The sequence below is a fragment of the Cyanistes caeruleus genome, chromosome 5 (genome assembly GCF_971803275.1).
Source record: "Cyanistes caeruleus chromosome 5, bCyaCae1.hap1.1, whole genome shotgun sequence".
Classification (NCBI taxonomy): domain Eukaryota; kingdom Metazoa; phylum Chordata; class Aves; order Passeriformes; family Paridae; genus Cyanistes; species Cyanistes caeruleus.
In genome coordinates, this window is record NC_141705.1 from 476078 (window position 1) to 496118 (window position 20041).

The following is a 20041-nucleotide window of genomic DNA, read 5'->3' on the forward strand; positions in this document are numbered from 1 at the left end:
AATGTCACCATTAAGGTTGTCTGTATAGCTTTAGCTCTTCCTTATTTATGTGTAAATATGATCTGTCATGGCAAGTTTTAATACTTTTCCATTTAATTGATGTTCTGCACCATGTTCTGTGTGGACTTTGTGTAGAAGCAGCTTTTCAATATATTGAATCACAGAATAGTTAAGGTTGGAAATCCCTCTAAAACCATTGAGTCCAGCGCTGCCCCAGCACTGCCCCATGCCCCCACAGGTGCCACCTGCACAGGGCTTTCAGATCCCTCCAGGGATGGGGACTCCACCAGCTGGGCCAGCATTGGGCAGCTCTTTCTGTGAAGACATTTTCCCTAATTTCCAGTCTAAACCTCTCCTGGTGCAGCATTAAACTGTTTCCTCTCATCCTGTCTTGTGTCTGGTTTGGAGCATAGTGGAAGTAAAGTAAAATTTGCAAAGGTCCTCAGTAATTCAGATGATTGAGTATCTGGACCTCTCCTCTGGGTGCTGGTTCTCCTCCCCACTGACTTCCTTTGACTCCAGATCCTGAGATTTTTCTGACGTTTTTTATAATTTCCCTGCTTCTGTCGTGAGTCTGGTACTGGGAGTCATTACCTGTAATAGCTCACCAAGATTTGGGAATCCACCCTTGCAAAACTGGATTGTCACTCACCAAATTAGACTACACCTTTATTTCACTGCTCATCAAAAAGCCGTGGGATACACAGGGATGTTGCATCAGGCTGGAGGCAGATCTGGGAGGATGGAGCCTGGCTGCTGATGGTTTTGGGTTGCAGTCTGTCTGTCTGGGGCCCTTCCCTTCATCTTCTTCTGTTGTCTGGAAGCAAACTAACCTAAGAACACCTCTCCTGTGGGATCAGGCCAGAACAAAGCTGTTCTAAACTTTTTGATCTCTGACAAGTTGTCTGCACTTAAACTACAGAGAGGATAAACTTTGGATCTCTTCAGTTCTGAAGAGTGTGTTATTTTTCCTCTTGTTCTGCTGCCCTCATCTTGTCTGGCTTCCCTGGGTTCCTCTAGAATGGGTGGAAAAGCTGGTTTGAAGCATAATAAGACAGACTGTAGAGAAATATCCTGTTTTAGACCAGGAAGTTTTAAGGAACTGGTAATTGCCTCTGTGCTGATACCTCAGATACATGTTTCTTAATCAATTGTGGGCACAAATGAGATGGTCTGATTCATGCAATGGCACAAACCCTGCACAGAAATCTGCAGCTGAGTAGATGAATGTGTGCCTGAAATGTTGTGCCAATGGGTAACTTCATAAAATCATCAAGTCAGTGTTTTGGGTTGGAAAGGAACTCGAAGATCATCCCATTCCAACTGCCTGCCATGGGCAGGGACCCCTGCCATCATCTGCTGGAAGGCTGAGCGCAGAACAAGGGTGCCTCTACATGACAAGGAGAGTTGCTGGGTTTTATGGGGTTTATGTGGTTTTTTCTCATCTTGGAGATCTTGGCTAGGGAATAAAAGTAGTCATGAAAGGCCAGAGTGTTTAATGAAAGCAGAGGAGGCTCGGGAAGGTTGTGGATTGGAAGCAACTTGGGGAATGATGCTTCTGAGATTGTCTGACCTGTTGATCCCTGCATGGAAATGCATTTAAATAGAAATGAAAAACCAGTCTGAGTATCTCTGGGGTGTTATGGCTTAACACTAGCCAGCAGCTTGGGTTTTTCTCCTCATCCCTTTTGCACCTGCATGGGAAAAAGCTCTTGGCAGGAGGGAGCTGCAGGAAGATGGGCTGGGGCGACACAGAATTGGACAACTGTGCTTTTCTTTGTGGTTACTTTGTGGTCTGGCTGTTCTTTAACCATTAGCCAAGAAAAGAGGGAAATGTTTCTGTGGTGCTGGATGTTGTATCTGCCATCCACTGTCAAAGTCTGAGTTTTCATTTTAATGCAAGAAAGCCAGACCTGCACTATCATGAATTCAAGGATGGTTTTCTTTCCCCATGGGAATCAAAGCTGTTGGCTAATGACGAGTTGATTTGAAGGTTACAAAGGAGAAGTGGAAAATGGAATGTCTTCTCTGCAAAAGATTAATTTCCTATTCCATTGTCCATAGCCAGTTGGCAGCCAGTGTCAAGCTAGTTCCATCCTAAGCTAATGTTTTCCAGCTGGACAGTATTAGAACTGTGTTTTCAATTAGTAGTTTTCCTGGGGTACTTAGGGGTAATAGAAAGTGATTTACCTGCAGGGAAGCAATTCCTATTAGAGACTGCAGCTAGGCAACGCATAACTAGCTGCTTTGGTTTGTTTGCCTCTCAACAAATACCCTGAATCACAAATCTACCACTACATTTGCTTAGTTATTACAAAATCTGGTGGCTTCTTTCTGCAGCTTTTTGTGCATTCAGAGGTGCTGAATATTGCAATTTTTTTCTAAGAGTGTTTAACTTCCTTGGGTGCCTGGGACTCATCCAAGTGTCTAAACTGGTATTGCTGTAGCAGAGGCTTTTTTAGAGATTGTTATCAGATTAATCTAAGTCTTGTAATCCTCTGTAGCCATTTTTAGAAGCTTTCCCAAAAGAATTTGGGAAGTTTATAATTTTGACATTGATTTCCATGTATCTTGAAGTTGCTAAAGGCAAGAAGTTACCTTGGAGAAAACATGCACAGCTTAGCAAGCAAGTGCTGAGGTTGAGCAGAGCACTTACAGGGTCAACCAGAAGATTGTTGCATTGGGAAAAAATTGTCCTCAAGTTGGAATTTTTTTGAGCAGAGCTGGAGCAGTTTTTACTGTGCTGTGTTTAGGAATCCAGCATGTGAAGCCAGTGCTAAGTGTTGATTATCTTTGCATCCATGATCCTTAGTTTCCTAAAGGGAAAGGGAGGAGCATTTGGTGAGCAAAATCCTTGCAAAGTTCATTTAGCATGGTCTGTACCATTGTACCAATGTGCATTTAATTCTGCTGTTTGAGGGCTTCACTGCAAATCCTGAACCAGACAGCAAGCTGATTCCTTAAAAATAGCAGATAAATAGATGGGAAATAGCATCTTACTCTAGTAATTAGTTTGCTTTGTTATGGGAGAAAGTGCCTTTGAGTGTTTTAAAAGGCTGCCAGAAGATTCCATCTGTTCAAAAAGTGCAGAGCTGAAGTGATGAGCTGACTTGGGAGTGGGTAGGGGGTACCACAGATTAATTAATATATTTTCAGTCTATTTGTATTTTGCATCCGAGTGATGCCCTTGTTAAATTCCATTTATATTGCAATGAAGTTGCAACTAGCAGTAAAGGAGCAGAGAAATTAGTCCTGTGCCACAGGGTGCAGGGTTTGGGGAAGCTGAAGGGTGAGGAATGATTTGAAATGAAGCATCTGCCAGCTCCAGCACTTCTACAGGGTGAATTCATCTTAATTTTGACATGTAGCCTGATTTTGGGTTGTTCCATGCAGCTGGAGTTCAGTGAAGAAGTGAAGGCCAAGGAACTGATGTTTTTTACAGTTTTTATCCTGTTCTGGTTGTCACCCTTGGTGACTCAGTTTCCCCTTCACATGTTGTTGACCTGCTTTTGGTCCCTCAGATTTGCTGATGGAGCAGCTTTTGTGACGTGTCCCAGCCTGCTCCCCTGCAGCGAGCTGGGCTGGTGCAAGCGTGGCAAGGACAGCTCCAGCGAGCGGAGAATGAGGCTCCTGTGCAAGAAGCAGATTTGGAAGGAGGGCAGGCTTGAGGTGTGGTGTACAAAAGCCACGTTAAGCAGAAATGACCAGGCTGTGTCAAATCATAGAATTGGTAAGGCTGGAAAAGGCCTTTAAATCAAAATGTGCATTCATGAACACAACACCACCACCATGTTCACCATTAAACTGTCTTCAACTAGCACATCCACAAGGTTTTTGAACATTTCCAGTGATGGCAGTGCCCATTTCCCTGGAAAGCCTGTGCCAGTGCTCAATTTCCAAGAAGAAATTTTCCCTAATAGCCAGTCTAAACCTCCTCAGGTGCAACTTGAACTGCTTTCTTCTTGTCTGAGCAAGACAGAGGGGGACAGAGCACCTTAGGGTTTTTCAAGGATGATACAAATAGGCTGAAAGCCATTCCTATCCTCAGAAGGACAATAGTTGCAGGAAAGGGATAAAATTGAGGACTGGGGGGAAATAAACTGAATAATCCTGTGGTAGTTGCTGGACATGGATCACATACAGCCTGTGAGGCCAGGAAGGCCAGTGTGGTTCTGCCTGACCTTGCTAAGGTAGGCTCTGGCTTTCTCAGCTTGCCTTTGGAAAGGCAGTTTAATTTCTAAAGTCTTATTTCTGGGCTTTCTGGCATTTACTGGTTCTAGGAGCTTTTCTATATGTTAACATGGAGGAATTGCAAGGCTGTCCTTGTGTAGCTATCTCTGTCTTTAGCAAAACCACTTCTACTCTTCAGACTTCCTCCTGGAACATTGAGGTGACAGAAGAACACACAAAGAGGACACCCCAGCTTGTACTTTCTATTTGGTGTTTATTCCTCTTATGTTGGCCCACTTTTAGGGCTTGGAAAAGTGTGGGATCCCCTTTGAAGCAGTGCCAGTGGCAGGAAGGGAGCGTTCCCTGGGCAGCTGAGGTGTGTCACGTGGATTAGCTGCACTAGAATTCCATATGGGCTGGCTGTGATCCCTCCTACCAAAACATCAACAAAAATACCCAATAAAACCTTCACCTAATGAGTTATTTCCAGTGAACAAGTGCTCAGTATCTTGTTTTGATTTCTATTGCAAAATTAAGGAAAAAAAATTCAGGGAAACTTTTGCTACTCCCATAACATAATATTGAATATAGATATTTGGAAGGGAACTGTCATGAGATCAGCAGATATATAGGTTAAGCCTACCTTGTATTTAGGGAATATTTGGCTTATAAGTGATTTTAACCAGTTTTAGATTTGAAGACTGTAAACATTTCTGCAGGTTGGACCCTGATTTTAGCTGATAAGGAGGAATTTGCTGGAAGGAGAGGAAGGAGAATGAAAGGAGAAGGATTTTCTAAGTTCATTTTTTCCCCTCTAACGAGCATCTCTCTGATTGAAGTACTAATAACACCAGCAGCTTCTCAACAGCATTATCAAGGACTTATTTGCATTCATTTATGCCAAGTAGTTGTTTTGTGTGTTGTGTTTGCAATCTTCATCCAACTGTCCCATTTCGCTGGGGTTTTTCACTTCTCCATTTTCCTGTGCAAAATCCAGCTGAGTGCTTGGAAAGAACTGTAAAAGTCTTGCCTCTTCACCTGTACAAAATCAAAATAAATACTCACCACTGGCCATGTATATACACATGTCTCCCAGACTTGGTCCCCGTGACCTCATCCGTCCCCTCCCTTGGCCAAACTGTGGCACGAGATTTGGTCATTTCAGGGGAACTGCCTTGGAGATCCAAACTGGCCCCACAAAACCCTCCCCTCCACCCTGAGCTGGTAGCTGGGTGCTGCTGGACTGACACGAGCCCTGGAAAATACAGAGCAGTTGTTAAATAAGGGGGAGCAGATGGGGGTCCTGGGGAGCTGCTGGCATGTGGGCTCCAGAGACAGGGTGCTCTGAGTATTTTCCATTTCAGGCTGCTAACATCCATCTGAGGCTTTGAATATGATTTTTGTTTAGTTTCTCTCATGCAGCAACCCATTTTTGGGACCAAGTCAGTTCATTCCCCAGCCTCTAAAATTCCAAGGTAGATATCAGGGACAAGGTAAATGTAAATTTTTAATCTAAACTCATTTTCTGTGAATTATTGCTGGTAGTTCATTCATCTCTATCTTGCAGGACACACATATTACCTTGAGAATATGATTTTTAAAGCTTAATAATCTGTTTTTAATAGGGAATTACTTGTAACTTGTTTTGCAAATGTTCACTCAGCTTTAATGGCACAATTTAAAAACTTGCAAATGGAATTTGACCCTTTTTCTACAGAGTGAAATCACCTGAACAAGTGGAATCAAATAAAACCGAACTGTTTGGGTAATGTTCCTTTTCTCACCCAGCACCATAAGATTTTTCCTTTATTTTAATTTCCTTCTTGGAAATTGAAAACCATGTAAGACTTATTTGATCAAACCACAGAAACATGTTTTCTTGTTAAGGAAAAAAAAACTTCTCCATGATGTATTTTTTTTAATACATTTTGAAATGCAATATGCTGGCAGTGTATCACAGAACATAAATAAAACCGATGCTGTGTTTATGAAATTATACAGAATATTTATTGTTCTAGCCATTAGTTTTATGTGACACATTATTAACTTTTTGAATTTGTCAAGTAAAAGCAGCGTAAATAGAAATAATGAGATGAAATAAAAATGTTTAGGTTGAGCATCACACAATTCAGCCTACTTGGGGAAAGTATTTGGCTGTGAAATTGACTTCCAAGGGAACTGGTGGTGTTTTCCACACCTGGGTCACCTAGGAATATCCCAGACAAATTCCTGAGAAATGCCCTGTTCGTGTGGAAAATCCTGCTGGCAAAGCTGGACTAATTAAATCACCTAATATGTCTCTCATTGTTTTTAATGTCTATAACGGTTTACACTTTATGCATGATAAATACACATCAAAACTCAGAAACAACTGGAATTACTTGGCTTTCTAGTGCTGGTTTGGGCCAGTAAAATCATCTGTGGAAAACAGCTGACAGCCTCTGGGAACAATGGGGTCGTGTCACCTCTTAATAAAGTACCATTAACTGTCGATTTCCAGCCAGAACAGGGTGGCCATGGTTTCCAGGCCGAGGGCTTGCCTGGCTTTTTGCTGTTTATTTGACATTTGTGCCATTTTATTTCTTGGGGTTTTCCCATCATTCCCATTGATTGTTGCTTTGCTGCTGTGCAGGAGAAAGGGAAGGGTCCAGGTTAATCAGTGCAGGGGAGGGGGGATTCTGCCCCTCTGCCCTGCTCAGGTGAGGCCCCACCTGCAGAGCTGCCCCAGAACTGGGCAGATCCCAAAGGAAAGGTGGGAATTGTGTCCCGGAGCCCCTCAGGTCAGGCCCCACCTGCAGAGCTGCCCCAGCCCCGGGGCCAAGAGCAGGAGGACGTGGAGCTGCTGGAGAGAGTCCAGAGGAGGCCCCGGAGCTGCTCCAGGGCTGGAGCCCCTCTGCTCTGGAGCCAGGATTTCTGGGAGAGCTGGGAATGTTCCCCTGGAGAAGGGCAAAATGCAGGGAATGCTGAGAGTCCCTGCAGGGGCTCCAGGAGAGCTGGAGAGGGACTGGGGCCAAGGGCTGCAGGGACAGGAGCCAGGGAATGGCTGCCAGTGCCAGAGGGCAGGGCTGGATGGGATCTTGGGCAGGAATTGTTCCTGGCAGGGTGGGCAGGGGCTGGGATGGAATTCCCAGAGCAGCTGGGGCGGCCCCTGTATCCCTGGCAGTGCCCAGGGCCAGGCTGGACACTGGGGCTGGAGCTGCTGGGACAGTGGGAGCTGTCCCTGCGCATGGCTTTAAGATGAATATTGAGGTCATTTCCAACTCAAATCATTCCATGATTCTGTGATCAGCTCCATGAATTTGTCTCTCCAGTGTGCTGGAAGCAGTTTTCTATATTTCTTTGAGGACAAGAGGTACCTCAGGGCAGGGGCCTGATGACTCAGCCAGCTGCAGTTGTCTGTCCATGGGCATTGACCGTGGTCTTTGTTCACCCACTCCAGCGCCAGGGCTTTGTTCTTCCCTCTCTATCTGCTCCTGAGGTAGGACTCTGCTGTTCAGGCACATCTCAAAGCAGTTCTCTTGTGCTGAGTGTCTGAGACATGCACCTTATTTGAATAGATTTTAATAATGTCTACTTTCTTGTGCCATTAAGCCTTTGGTAAAAAAAGAATAATTTCTATAATTCAACAATGGGTTTATCAAAACCTCTGAAAGGAAGTTGCTGGCAGAGGCAGGTTTTGAGCATCTGACAGAGGTTGTTACAAAGTTTGGAAATATGCCTATTTTATGTATCTCTTTTAAGTTTGCCCTTAAGAGCCATCTCTCATGTCTGATCTCTGCTTTCCAAGTCCACTGAAAATCATCTTGCAGGAGAACAGCTTGGATCTGCAACAAAAGAGGATATGGAGCTGTGTCAGGAGAGGTTTAGGTGGAAATCAGGAAAGGTTCTTCCCTCCAAGGGTGCTGGGCACTCCCCAGGCTGCCAGAGCTCCAGGAGTGTTTGGACAGCACTCCCAGGGATGCCCAGGGTGAGGCTGCTGGGGTGTCTGGGCAGGGCCAGGAGCTGGGCTGGATGATCCCTTGGGTCCCATTCAACTCAGGGAATTCCATAATTCTATGATGAGAGTACTCAGAAACCACTTGAGTAGGCAAAGAAAGGAGACCTGAGCTCTTCTGAGGTCTCCCCACCAAAATTGCACTTGATGAAGCCAACCAGCTCCTCCTGAGACCCTCTGTGCCCTGGTGGCATCTGCCCAGGTCACATCAAACCGCAGTCGGGGCAGGGCAGGGCTGGCGGTGGGCGAGATGCACAGTCCAGCTTGCAGAGACGTTGCTGGTTGAAATGTGACATTTTCCCCTGTGTGCAGAGTCTGGTCCCTGGCTGCAGAGCTGGCTTCTGTGTCTTGCAGGGGGTGCAGCGTGTCCTTCACTCCCGGCTGAGCTCCCTGCTCCCAGCCGCTCATCGTCACTCGGCTCTGACTCATTCCCTCGCTGGCTTTGTCTCCTGGCCCTGCGAGATGCAGAATGAGTCACAGTGCAGAAAACAGGTGCCTGAACAGGGGCAGTCAAAAATAAATGATTCTTTAGGCGAGTTTTTGTTGTTATTAACTGCAGCTTGTCTCAGGGAAAGCTGGATTTGATGGACAATAGACCATTTTTTTCCTTTTTGGTTTTAAGATGGAGCTTAGCTGCAGCAAAGTGATGTGCTTAATTCCTTCCAAATTAGTTTGCAATTGTCTGACATATTTTGGCTTCATCATTATCCTTGCTGTGCATGATTGAGAGAAATAAAGTTCCCCATGCAGGGAAATATTAACAATATTTTACTAACCCTCATCTTTTTTGGAGTTGTTCAACCTGGAAAATAAAAGGTTTTGGTTGACCTAATTGTAGCCTTTCAGTACCTGAGAGGGCCCACCAGGAAAGATGGAGAGAGATTTTACAAGGGCCTGGACTGACAGGACACAGGGAATGGATTCCCAGTGCCAGAGGGCAGGGCTGGATGAGGTTTTTGGAAGGGATTGTTCCCCGTCAGGGAGGTGAAGCCCTGGCACAGGTGCCCAGAGCAGCTGGGGCTGCCCCTGGATCCCTGGTAGTGCCCAAGGCCAGGCTGGACACTGGGGCTGGAGCTCCTGGGACAGTGGAAGGTGTCCTTGCTCACCTCAGGGCATGAGATGAACATTAAGATCCCTTCCAACCCAAAATATTCCATGAGTCTGATTCTTTTCTGAGCAGGTTGGCAAGGATTACATCCTTTCTCCAGCTCTGTGTGCTGTGGAGCCAGGAGAGCAGAGAGGAGAAAGATGTGTGACCTTGAGGACCAAAATAAAAACTCCATGGAAAGGGAAGATTGTACCCACAGGGACTCATAATGAGAGTTTCTGCTGCACACTCAGGGTTCATTAGTTAGAAAGGGCAGAGGAGGAGAGAGGGTCTTGCCTGGGGCTGAGAGATGAGCTAAATTCCTCTCCAAGTCCCTTCAGCTCCGTGGCTGAGAGCCTGTATAATAAAAAACTTCTGTTTCCTTCTATTTTATGATGTGCAGGAGACTCAGTGTGATTTTGATACCACAACAGAGGCACTGTCAGAGCCTGAGATGCCTCTCAGGTCAGTGATGGTCGAGGTACAGAGAGGGGCTCTTGGAGAGCTGGAGGAGGCAGTGCTTGTGTTCAGAGAAGGAATTCAGAGCATTGCTCTTTCAGCTGATCCAAAAGAAGGCTGAGATGTACAGCAGGGAAAAGTCCAGGGAGAGGTGCAGAAGAAATCAGATGAATAAATTGAAGTGTGAAAGATTTCAGGTTAAAAGAAAGTTTCTGGTGGCAGAGTGGTGAGATCCAGACCAGGGAGCCTCTGGAAAGGTCTCATAGAGGTGATGGCACAGGCTGAAAGTGTAACTACTCTTAAAGCAGAGAATTGTTCTTTTATGTGCCATTGCCTGTGTTAGTGGAAGGCTGGATTTGGTGACCTCTGAGATGGATTTTTCAGCCTCCTGTTTCTGCAGGTTGGCTGGAGGATGGTGAGTGTGCTGCTGAGCATCCTTGTGGGTTGGGAGGGGCTCTAAAGGTCATCTTTCCACCCCAGCCATGGCAGGGACAGCTCCCACTGTCCCAGGAGCTCCAGCCCCAGTGTCCAGCCTGGCCTTGGGCACTGCCAGGGATCCAGGGGCAGCCCCAGCTGCTCTGGGCACCTGTGCCAGGGCCTGCCCACCCTGCCAGGAACAATTCCTGCCCAAATCCCATCCAGCCCTGCCCTCTGCCACTGAGAGCCATTCGCTGGCTCCTGTCCCTGCAGCCCTTGGCCCCAGTCCCTCTCCAGCTCTCCTGGAGCCCTTCAGGCCCTGCAAATACATTAAAAAGTATTAAAAAATATCTTCTTATTCAGTTGCTCTTTCATTCTCTTCCCTCCATCACTTCTCTGCATGGTCTTTGCTGCCCATTCTGCTCAGTGCTGAGGTGAGCACAAGAGCTCTCTGTTACCCAAGTACCATCCTCCAAACTCTGGAATTCAGTAGAACTCTTTTATTAACAGTAGAATAAGTAAGACACTTGAATCTCTCCAGAAGTAAATCAATTTTGTGTTTGGTTCTTGCTCCTATCCCTATGGCAGGAGTCCGTGGGCTCTGTTCCCGCAGTTTCCTTCTCCGTGCTCTCTCCATTAGCTCTGGCAGTTGGGTCACTGTGGGGTACAGCACCAGGGTGTGCTTGTTTCCCTCTGGGAAAAGCTTTACTCTGAGTTTGAGCCCTTTTTTGGGGGTGGGGAGATGAAGAAATCTGTTGTCATAAACCAGGCAGGCGGCAGCTTCCATCATCCAGCCTGTGCAGCACGGATTTATCTGCCTCGCACAGACCAACAAATCCTGCTGCAATCATTGCAGTAAATGTGAGATATGGAAAGGTTTAGGTTTCATTTTGCTTGCTGTTGTCTCCTTTTGTCTTTTCTATTGAGCAGCAGTAATTTAACAGCATGTCTGACTCCTGTTCAGGCTTTTCCATGGCTTTCATTGCATTGAGTTTCTGTTGAACATTTGAGCACTGTGGTGTAGTTTGATGCCTGATGGAAAAAGCACTAATTATTTCATTAACACCAGAGCTGAATTTGTCCATACTAAACAAGAAAACAGCACTGAGTGTATTGGTAAAACAGTGTTTCTCAGCTTTTGTAGCTGTTGTGCAACAAAAGAAGAAACTCTCCTGAACCTGTAGTCATTGGTGAACACTTGCATCCTCCTCTGACTGTTGTTGCATCCCATGATAGTGCTGATCCTGTGGATTTGTGTGTGGGATTGGGGCCAGGCCCAGGTGAAAACATGCTTTGTTTCTGGGCTGGGCTGCTGCATTTGGGTTTTCTAATGACATAGTGAAGCTGGCTGCCGATCATTCAGGTAAAATCTTCACAAGAGTGCAGGGGTAGGGAGATGGTCACAGACACTGAGGGTCAGCAGGGATCCAGCCCCCTGTTCCTCCAGGGTGGGAGAAAGCTGACTGCCCATTGTATATTAGATTATGTATTATTATTATTATATATTATAATCATATATTGTATATTAGATTGAAAGCACCCTTGAAGCCGATCTAATTCCACCCCTGCCATGGACAAGGACATATTCCACTAGACCAGGTTGCTTCAAGCCCTGTCCAACCTGGCCTTGAACACTTCTTTTTGTTCTTGGGAAAATGCCCTTTACTGTGTTAATGCATGGTTAAGGTGGCACATGGACTTGCAGTCTGAAAATAGATTTTGGAGTAGCGAATGGCTGTGCTGCTATCAGTGACATGCTGCTGATGGGGTCGATGGAACAAAACCCTCAGTCCTGGTGATTACATAAGCTGCTCCTTTGTTATTGAATTTAGGGAGAAATACAAGCCTCGTGTAGCGCTTGACTTTTTAATAGTCGGATTTTTATTAAGTGAATGTGTTTTCTTGTGATGACTCGTGTTTTGATTGTTGCTGACAGTGGTTTTAGCTTGGCTGGCTGTGTGCTGGAAATTCGCCCAGCACAGCAATGTGGTTCATGGTGGTTCATGCCCCGGGGCTTGTACAAGCTGCAAAAGTGATGCTGGGGGAAGAAGGAGGGTGTAACACACTGTTAAACATTTGTTTTCTCCCGCTGCTTCCCTCACTGCAGACTGTACCAAAGCCGATCGCGCTGGAGCCCTGCTTTGGGAACAAAGCAGCCGTTCTCTCGGTGTTCGTGAGGTTGCCTCGAGGACTTGGGGGTATTCCACCACCAGGACAGTCAGGTGAGGATTATCATTGTCTCTGATGGCTTGGAATTAACTCTGTACTCCTTCCCCAACCTTACAGATTCGCCTTTCCTGATTCCACAGGAGCTGCTGTAGCCATAGTTCAGTTTGGGATGTGCTCAATGTATTTTAGGCTCCCTGGTTTGGGCCCTGCTGGCTTCCCAAATGAGCTTTGGGTTAATTACTAAGGTCAATTTATGGATGAATATTTGACACTGGCCTATGCTTTAATTACCAGCTGGTGGGGAAAGAGGGATCTGCTACAGACATGTTTGCAGTATTACTTGTGAAGGTAACTCATCACTTGGCCTATCCAACTTCATTCCCAGCTCCATTTGCAGGGGAACATGAAGACACAGAATCATGGAAAAATTTGAGTTTGAAGGGACCTTAAAGACTGTCCAGTTGCACCCCCTGCCATGAGCAGGGACACCTTCCACTATCCCAGGGTTTTCCAAGCTGGCCTTGGACACTTCCAAGTGATGGGGCAGCCACAGAGCAACTTGTGTCAGGGCCTCCCCATCCTCACAGGGAAGAATATCCATCTAACCCTTCCCACTGTCAGTCTGAAGCCATTCCCCCTTGTCCTGTCACTACAGGTCCTTTCAGAGCATCTCTGCTCTCAGGAGCTCTGGACAAAAAGGTTTTCCCCATCCAGCTTAAGGTTTCTTTGTTCTCAACCCCTTCACACCTAAACCTGATGTCAGGGTGTTGGGACATCATGTCCTGGGCAGTGTGGGGTTTAACTGGGGTTCCCCAGTGCCCAGTGAGGCAAAGGCTCTGGAAGGAGCATGAGCAGGGTTTGGGTAGGATGGTTTGGTGTTGGGCTGGATTGAGCTCAGTCCCAGATGTGGTTTGTCTGTGGATAGAGCAGGGTGGCCCTGGCACTGGGTGCCCAGAGAAGCTGTGGCTGCCCCATTTTCTGAAAGTGTTCCAGGCCAGATTGGATGGGGCTGGAAGCAACCTGGGGTCATGGAAGGTGTCCTGGCCCATGGCAGGGGCTGGAACTGGATGGTCTTTAGGGAGCCTTTCAACCCAAACCATTCTGTGAGTCCCTGATCTGCAGTGAGGGGGTGGCAGAGCTGATGTATCCACAGGAATTGCAGCGAAACCTCCATGCACATTTGCTTTCAGGTTTATTGTAGTCCATCTACTGATGCACAGAGAGGCACCTTCAATCTTAAGGGTTCAGGCTTCAATATTTAGAGTTTTACATCCAGTAATACCCACCCTTATTGCATCTTTTCCTCCTGCTGTTGCTTCTAATTAAACATGTGGTATTTCAACTCCTTTCAGAATATTGGCTGGAGTTTAATTTTTAAGCCAAAACACTTTTCTAGTTTATTTAAAGAATTCTACACATTTTGTGGCCTGGAGGGCTGTTTCTGGAGGATTTGTTCTGTGGCTGTTCTGTTCCCTGACTCCCTGTTCTGTGTCCCCAGGTCTCGCAGTGGCCAGTGCACTGGTGGACATTTCACAACAGATGCCAATTGCCTACAAAGAGAAATCGGGCGCGATACGAAATCGGAAGCAGCAGCCCCCTGCACAGCCAGGAACCTGTATTTGATGCATGGACATCAGAAACTGTCTAGGGTTTTAAACAAAATGGAAAAGTAATACTGAGGAGGAGGAGGAGAAGGAGAAGGAGAAAGATTTCCAAGTTGTGTCCCAAGAGACTAGAAGCACCCAGAAAAAACCACAACTTCCTTGAACCCTGTTTTTTTCTCTCATCTATGTGCTAGCTGGCTTTATTTGACAACTGCTCCACTTAAGTTTTACTGACACATGGCTTCAGATTGCTCCTTTGTTTCCTTCGAGTTTAAAGCAAAATAATTTTATTGCAGGTGCGGTAAGGTCCGATGCCGCCATTCCTGGTCAGTGTAAATACTACAGTAGTCCAATATGAATGACTCTCAGGTTTCTACATGGAAAGTGCTTTGTAGTTCATGTATTTATCAAACTGTACAAAAAGAAAAAGATCAAGTGTTTACAGGTGTCAGCTCTCAACACATAAACACTACTATTAATCTTCAAAGCATCTTCATCCTTTGTTTTCATTTAATATTCAATTGTTCCCTCATTATTTCAGTGGAACTCTCTTCCAGGCACAGCCTTTTTGTAGTCACCATGGTCCAGGAAGGCAAAAGCTGGGATGGTTTAAAGGTTGATGTTGCTCAGACCACATGAAATAACTGGAAAGTTGGATGTTGCTTTGGAAAGACTCAGTGTTTACATAGTCTTAACCTGCTTGGAGTACACCACACACAAGTGCCTAGACGTGAACAAATCTAGGGAGTGAGGAGACTGCTACACACGCTGCTTTTGAACATAATTCAATTCCTTTAAAGGTATGTTTGCTCACATCTAGAGTCACCCAAGGCACTCTGTCCCGTGCAGTTAGAGGAAAATCGCATTTTCCTGACCAACCAACTACTCAGCCAGATGGAAATATCTGGAAGGCACATAGAGTTTCAGTATCTCATAAGAAAACTCCCAGCTTCACCAGCATTTTCATAGAAGCAGTCTGTGTTCCAGGTCAGATACATCACATTTTTCTGATTTTGGCCTCTTTCCTTCCCCTTTCCTCCTGCCATCCTTCTGGATGAGAGCTGAGCTTGGAGGCATTGCTCCTCAGTGGTTATGATTTGCTCCATCTTCTTACAGGGTGTAAAAAGCAGCACTCCAGGTGCCAGATCACTTGAGGATGCAGTAAAAAAAGAACTTTAAATAAAAGTCAAGCAGAACAGCTTTGTTTTGCCACAGGTTTGAGTTCTACATGATCAGATCCTGGTATTTCCTGTTGGGTTTGCGCTCTGTTAGACGTTGGAGAAGTGGCTGGCTGGTGAAAGGATGAGCAAAGAGAGGGTTTGGCATTTGGGGGGGTGCATCAAACCACCTGAACTCCTCTGACAAGCTGGGATTGTGTTTTGAAGCTCAAGGTTGGACTGTGGATGTGTGGCACTCATCAGCTGTGTGTGGTGTGTCCCTGGAGCTGGGAACGTGGCAGGGCCAGGGCTGCACCACGGCTGCTGGAGCTGGAGAGAAGATGTTAGTGAAGATGCCAAACGAGGTGTGCAGTTACTGACTGCTTCATCACAGTAATTATGGATTCATCCAGGTCACTGAGCTGCTGGGTTCTGCTGAGGATATCTGATATTTAATAAATGGAGAGGTAACATGTGGAAGGGAAGTGCTCCTGGATCTGGCCAGGTAGCACCTTTCCAAACCGAAACCCAAATAACTGCTCTTCTTTTGTGCATGTTCTGGTGATCAGTCACATATCAGCCACTCATTTCTGAGGTGTTTTCTTTCTAACCATGTATTTTGAAGAAGCTCTTTGGAGCCTGGCAGCATTGCAATAAAGAGGTGAATTGCTGTGTGTGTCTGGACAGTGGTGATGGGAACAGCCTGATGGTGTAAGGACTGTGGTGGATGATAATTCTGATTTAATGTGTCATCTAACAAGTGCAATGGGACTGCAAAAAAACATTAGGACTGCAGAAAAACATTGGAAAAAAAATGCATTATATATAAATATATATAAATGCATCTCTTTCTAAACTACAAGTTTCAGTGCTCTCTGGGAAGAAGGAGTTATGAAGGGAAAAGGGTTGAGCTCTGTTTTAAAATGAAGGGATTTAGGCAAGTTTTACCTGATGTATGGATTACCTCAGACAGATTCATCTCCTGATAATATTTTCTAATTTGCTCAGTGATAGGGTTAATCTGAACTGGAGAAATAAGACTGGACTAAAGTCCCTCCCCTGTCTCTGCATGTTTTCAGCCACGATGCACGTCCTCATGTTTGCAGATTTCTTCTTGCTGTTTTTGGGTGGAGAACTGCCAGCCCAGATGGTGAAAGCCCCTGTGCCTGAGTTTCCTCTTCAGGACAGCACTGGAGCAGGTGCTTCAAGTTGTTGGGTTTTCCTGATCACAAACAGCTTTCAGAACTGTGGGCCTAGAGGGATAATAGATTTTTACATTTGTAAAAAGACATAAATACAGAATTTGGGATGTTTTCTCACTCCTGGAGAGCTGGGCTGTCTGGTGTGGAAAACCTACAGTGTGCCCAGGAGTGTGGCCAAAATGCAGTGTCAGAGACTGGAAAAATGAGCAAAAAAAGATCAAAGTCAAGGTTTATTAGAACCAAAAAATGTAAATAGAGCGACAAAAGTGACTTATATAAATAAAAGGAACTGTCTCCTTTTGGGTGCAGCTGGACCCTGCCCCTGATCTCCATCGTGATGAGGGAGAAGAGAACTCTCATACATAGCTCTGCTGCAGTTTCATCCCAGCTTAGAGGCAAACAGGAAAAAAGTGGTAAAGGACAGGGGAAAGAAGAATTGCTGGCAGTTTATCAGCAGGCCAGTACCAGAAGTGAAGGATTTCTGGGTTATTTCATTTGGAGGTGAGATGGGGGAGAAAGAACAACCTTATTTCAAGGGAGAATCTGTAAATAAATGACAAATGACACACAGATTTTGCACTTGTACATAAATTCTACAGTAACGTGCAGAACATGGAGAGATATAAAGTGTATATAAACCAGAAAAAATATTGAATGTATTTTTGATGCATTTTAAATGATGTATGAGTTTTGTCTTAATAACTCCTTCATCTGATCAGTATTAGATAACTTTCCAGAGCTTTAAACATCAGATTATATCGCGATATCTTGCAAAGCAGGGAGGCATAACTTGACTTTTGTGTGTTCAAATGCATTTCACTTAAATGTAGAAACCAAGTAAAATTATGTTTTTCCATTTGGAAGGGGAAAAAGCAACATTTGGAGACGAGTAATAAATGTCCTTAAAGTGGTCACTACGTGGAGGATTAAATCAGTAGTTTAAGGCCTTTGTACTTAAGTTGTGGCAGTGTTTCCATTCAAAATCACTATTTTCAGGCATTTATAACTGACTGAAATTCAGCATTCAAAATCTCAACCTCAGAAGATTTTAATTCTCTGAGAGGAGCCTTTAAAAAAATCAGTAATAAAATTTCAGAACTGGGTCCCTTTTATTCTAGAAAACGACGGTGCCAGTGGATCTCCAAATAACACACTTTTTTGTTTTAATTCACTGTTTTCCGTGGTGTTAACCCAGAATTTTCTCTGGGCTGTTGTAGCATGATCTTGCCACGCTCTGGCTCAATATTTTGAATACAAGATTTATGAGATGCAACTTTTCAGTTGTTATTATCATTTTCCCTGGGCTTAAAATGCATTCTATTGAAATTACCAAAATAAAGCCATTTATGATGGGGTAATGCCTGTGATTAACATCAAGCCATGGAGTATAATGTCCCAAAATTCAGTGGTGTGGTGCCATGGACATGGCAGGCTCTGCTGGCAGATCCACACTCCCTGGGGGCAGTTCATGCACTGAAGATTGCTCAGAAGCATCATTTCTGTGCAGGAAATGTTACCAAGGTCCGCAGGCTCTGCGTTTGTGGGGTGGTTGGAGGCTGAAATAAAACTTTAGGCCTTCTCAGAATCCCGCTGGAGTGCCAGTTCCACACAGCTGGGCTGTCCCTGCATCCTTTGCTGCTCCAGGTGTTCCCAGCTGCTGCTCCTGTTCCATGAGACCCTGAGCTGGGGACAGGCTCCAGCTCCACCTCGGAACCCTGGACCCCTTTCCCTGGAAACAGGGATTTGCTGCACTGTTGAGAGAGCAGCGAGCAGACTCTGCGTGCCCAGAGCAGCTTCGAGCTCCTCTGTCCCCCCAGAAAGTGGAGGCTATTGTTCCTCTCCTGGTTTAGGCTGTTTCTCTCCTGGTTTAGGCTGTTCCTCTCCTGGTTTAGGCCATTGTTCCTCTCCTGGTTTAGGTTGTTGTTCCTCTCCTGGTTTAGGCTGTTCCTCTCCTGGTTTAGGCTGTTGTTCCTCTCCTGGTTTAGGCCATTGTTCCTCTCCTGGTTTAGGTTGTTCCTCTCCTGGTTTAGGCTGTTGTTCCTCTCCTGGTTTAGGCCATTGTTCCTCTCCTGGTTTAGGTTGTTCCTCTCCTGGTTTAGGCTGTTGTTCCTCTCCTGGTTTAGGCTGTTGTTCCTCTCCCAGTTTGTCCTGGAGCCCCCAGGAAGGGCAGGGAAGGGCTGAGCTGCAGGAGCAGGTGGGAGATGGAGTTGGGTGGGATTTAGGGGGAAAGCGCTCGCCGAGCCGTGGAAGGAAGGGAAGGGAAGGGATGTCTTGGGGTGTGCCCCTCATTTTTTTGATGTGTTCTTTGCAATTTTAGTCAAATTCTTGCTTTTTCTGTTGGTAGCTGCTGAAATGAGCTGAGTTTCCATTCCAGGACTACTACAGTATGTGTATATGCTGATTTTTTCTGCATCAGGGCAGGTTTTGTTCAGTCTGTTTCTTTGTTCTGACACTATTCACAGACTATTCGTGTGCGTCTTCCAGGTACTAGAATTCTTTAGACATTTCCTGTCTGTTTAGTATTGATTCCAGAAACCTCACCAGTAGAAAGAAAGAAAAAAACAACAATTGTTGCAGAGTGTATCATATGTCAGTCCATTAAAAAAAAAAAAAAAAAAAAAAAAAGTTTTATATTTCTCTGAAATTTGTGCACAATAAATGTTCTTTAAACTAAGATCCTTGAATTAATTGTATTCTGGATTTTTTTCCTCTTTATTCTGTAATTATTTATGATTCTTATCTGTGTTCAGACTTGAGCTTAGTTTGTTAATATGTATAATTTAGCATTTATTGCATTCATATGTAAATAGGAGCAAGTATTGTAAACTATTTCATTGCTGGGGTTGTGGGTGTTATACATACACACATTTAGGATTGCAGGTTTTTGGTATAATTTTTTGTATTGTAAAATAACAGCTAATTTAAAGCCAGAACGAGAAAATTCTTGGGAGGTCTGTGCATTTTAAATACAAATGTGAAGTACATGTATATAAATTAAAGTAAATAATGCAAATCTTTCCTCTGAAATAAAAAGTAGATGATCTGGTTAAAATTTTCCTCTTACTTATTTTCTTAACATGGGGGAGATAAATAATTCAAGGTGTTTTTGGAGGCTCCTGGCTGAGGTGAGGGTGAGTTTCTGCTGTGGTGGTGGTGGGTATCGATGGGCTCCTGGCAGGTACTGAATTTGGGAGGAGGAAGGAGGGACATGCCAGAGGATGGGGGATGCATTGATGTAATTCAAAGAGTTAAAGCTTTTCAAAGATTTCAAAGAGAGACAGCCATGAAATAGTTTCCATTTCTACCTCAGGTTCCCTTTCCCCCAGGTGCCTTAGGGCAGTTCTTGGTCCCTGATCTCCTTGGCTGTCTCCAAAGGGTGGGAGAAGGGAGGAGAATCCCACCAAGGTGTCAAAGTTTTCAGTGTGCCTAGGGTCTTTGCCAACCTAAATAATTCTATGGTTACATAGAAAATTGTCCTCCATGCAGGTGGTTTGGATGGTCAGGGTTGAAGGAGGAATTTGCTTCTCCCACCCCCTCAGGGGGTTGTGGGTCCCAGCTGTCACGATACAACTGATCCTTCAGTGCTTTGGCTTGATGGTCCTAAAGATCTTCTCCAGCCCAGATGATTCAGTGATTCCATAGTCCCAAAACTCAGAGCTTCTGCATTCAAGGTTTAAATGGAATCACAAAATATCCTCAGCTGGAAGGGACCCACAAGGATGAATCCCTGGCCCTGCCCAGACCCCGCAGCAATCCCCCCCGTTCATCCCTGTTCATCCCTG

General features: G+C 45.1%; 1 protein-coding gene across 3 annotated transcripts in view; it reads left to right on the forward strand.

Annotated features, from left to right (window-relative positions):
• ATRN (attractin) overlaps positions 1-19311 on the forward strand; it is a 148383-nt gene extending 129072 nt beyond the window's left edge. The window contains exons 28-31 of one of the 3 annotated variants that reach the window (XR_015286517.1): positions 12235-12349; positions 13795-18112; positions 18176-18271; positions 18338-19311. Coding sequence is in view for 1 of the 3 variants with exons in the window: in XM_086887864.1 (XP_086743990.1) it covers positions 12235-12349; positions 13795-13919 (240 nt within the window). In the remaining 2 variants the exon portion in view is untranslated. Of the gene's footprint in view, positions 1-12234; positions 12350-13794 lie in introns of all 3 variants that reach the window. The other 2 variants (XR_015286516.1, XM_086887864.1) reach the window with 2 other exon arrangements.
• Positions 19312-20041: the final 730 nt, after the last annotated feature.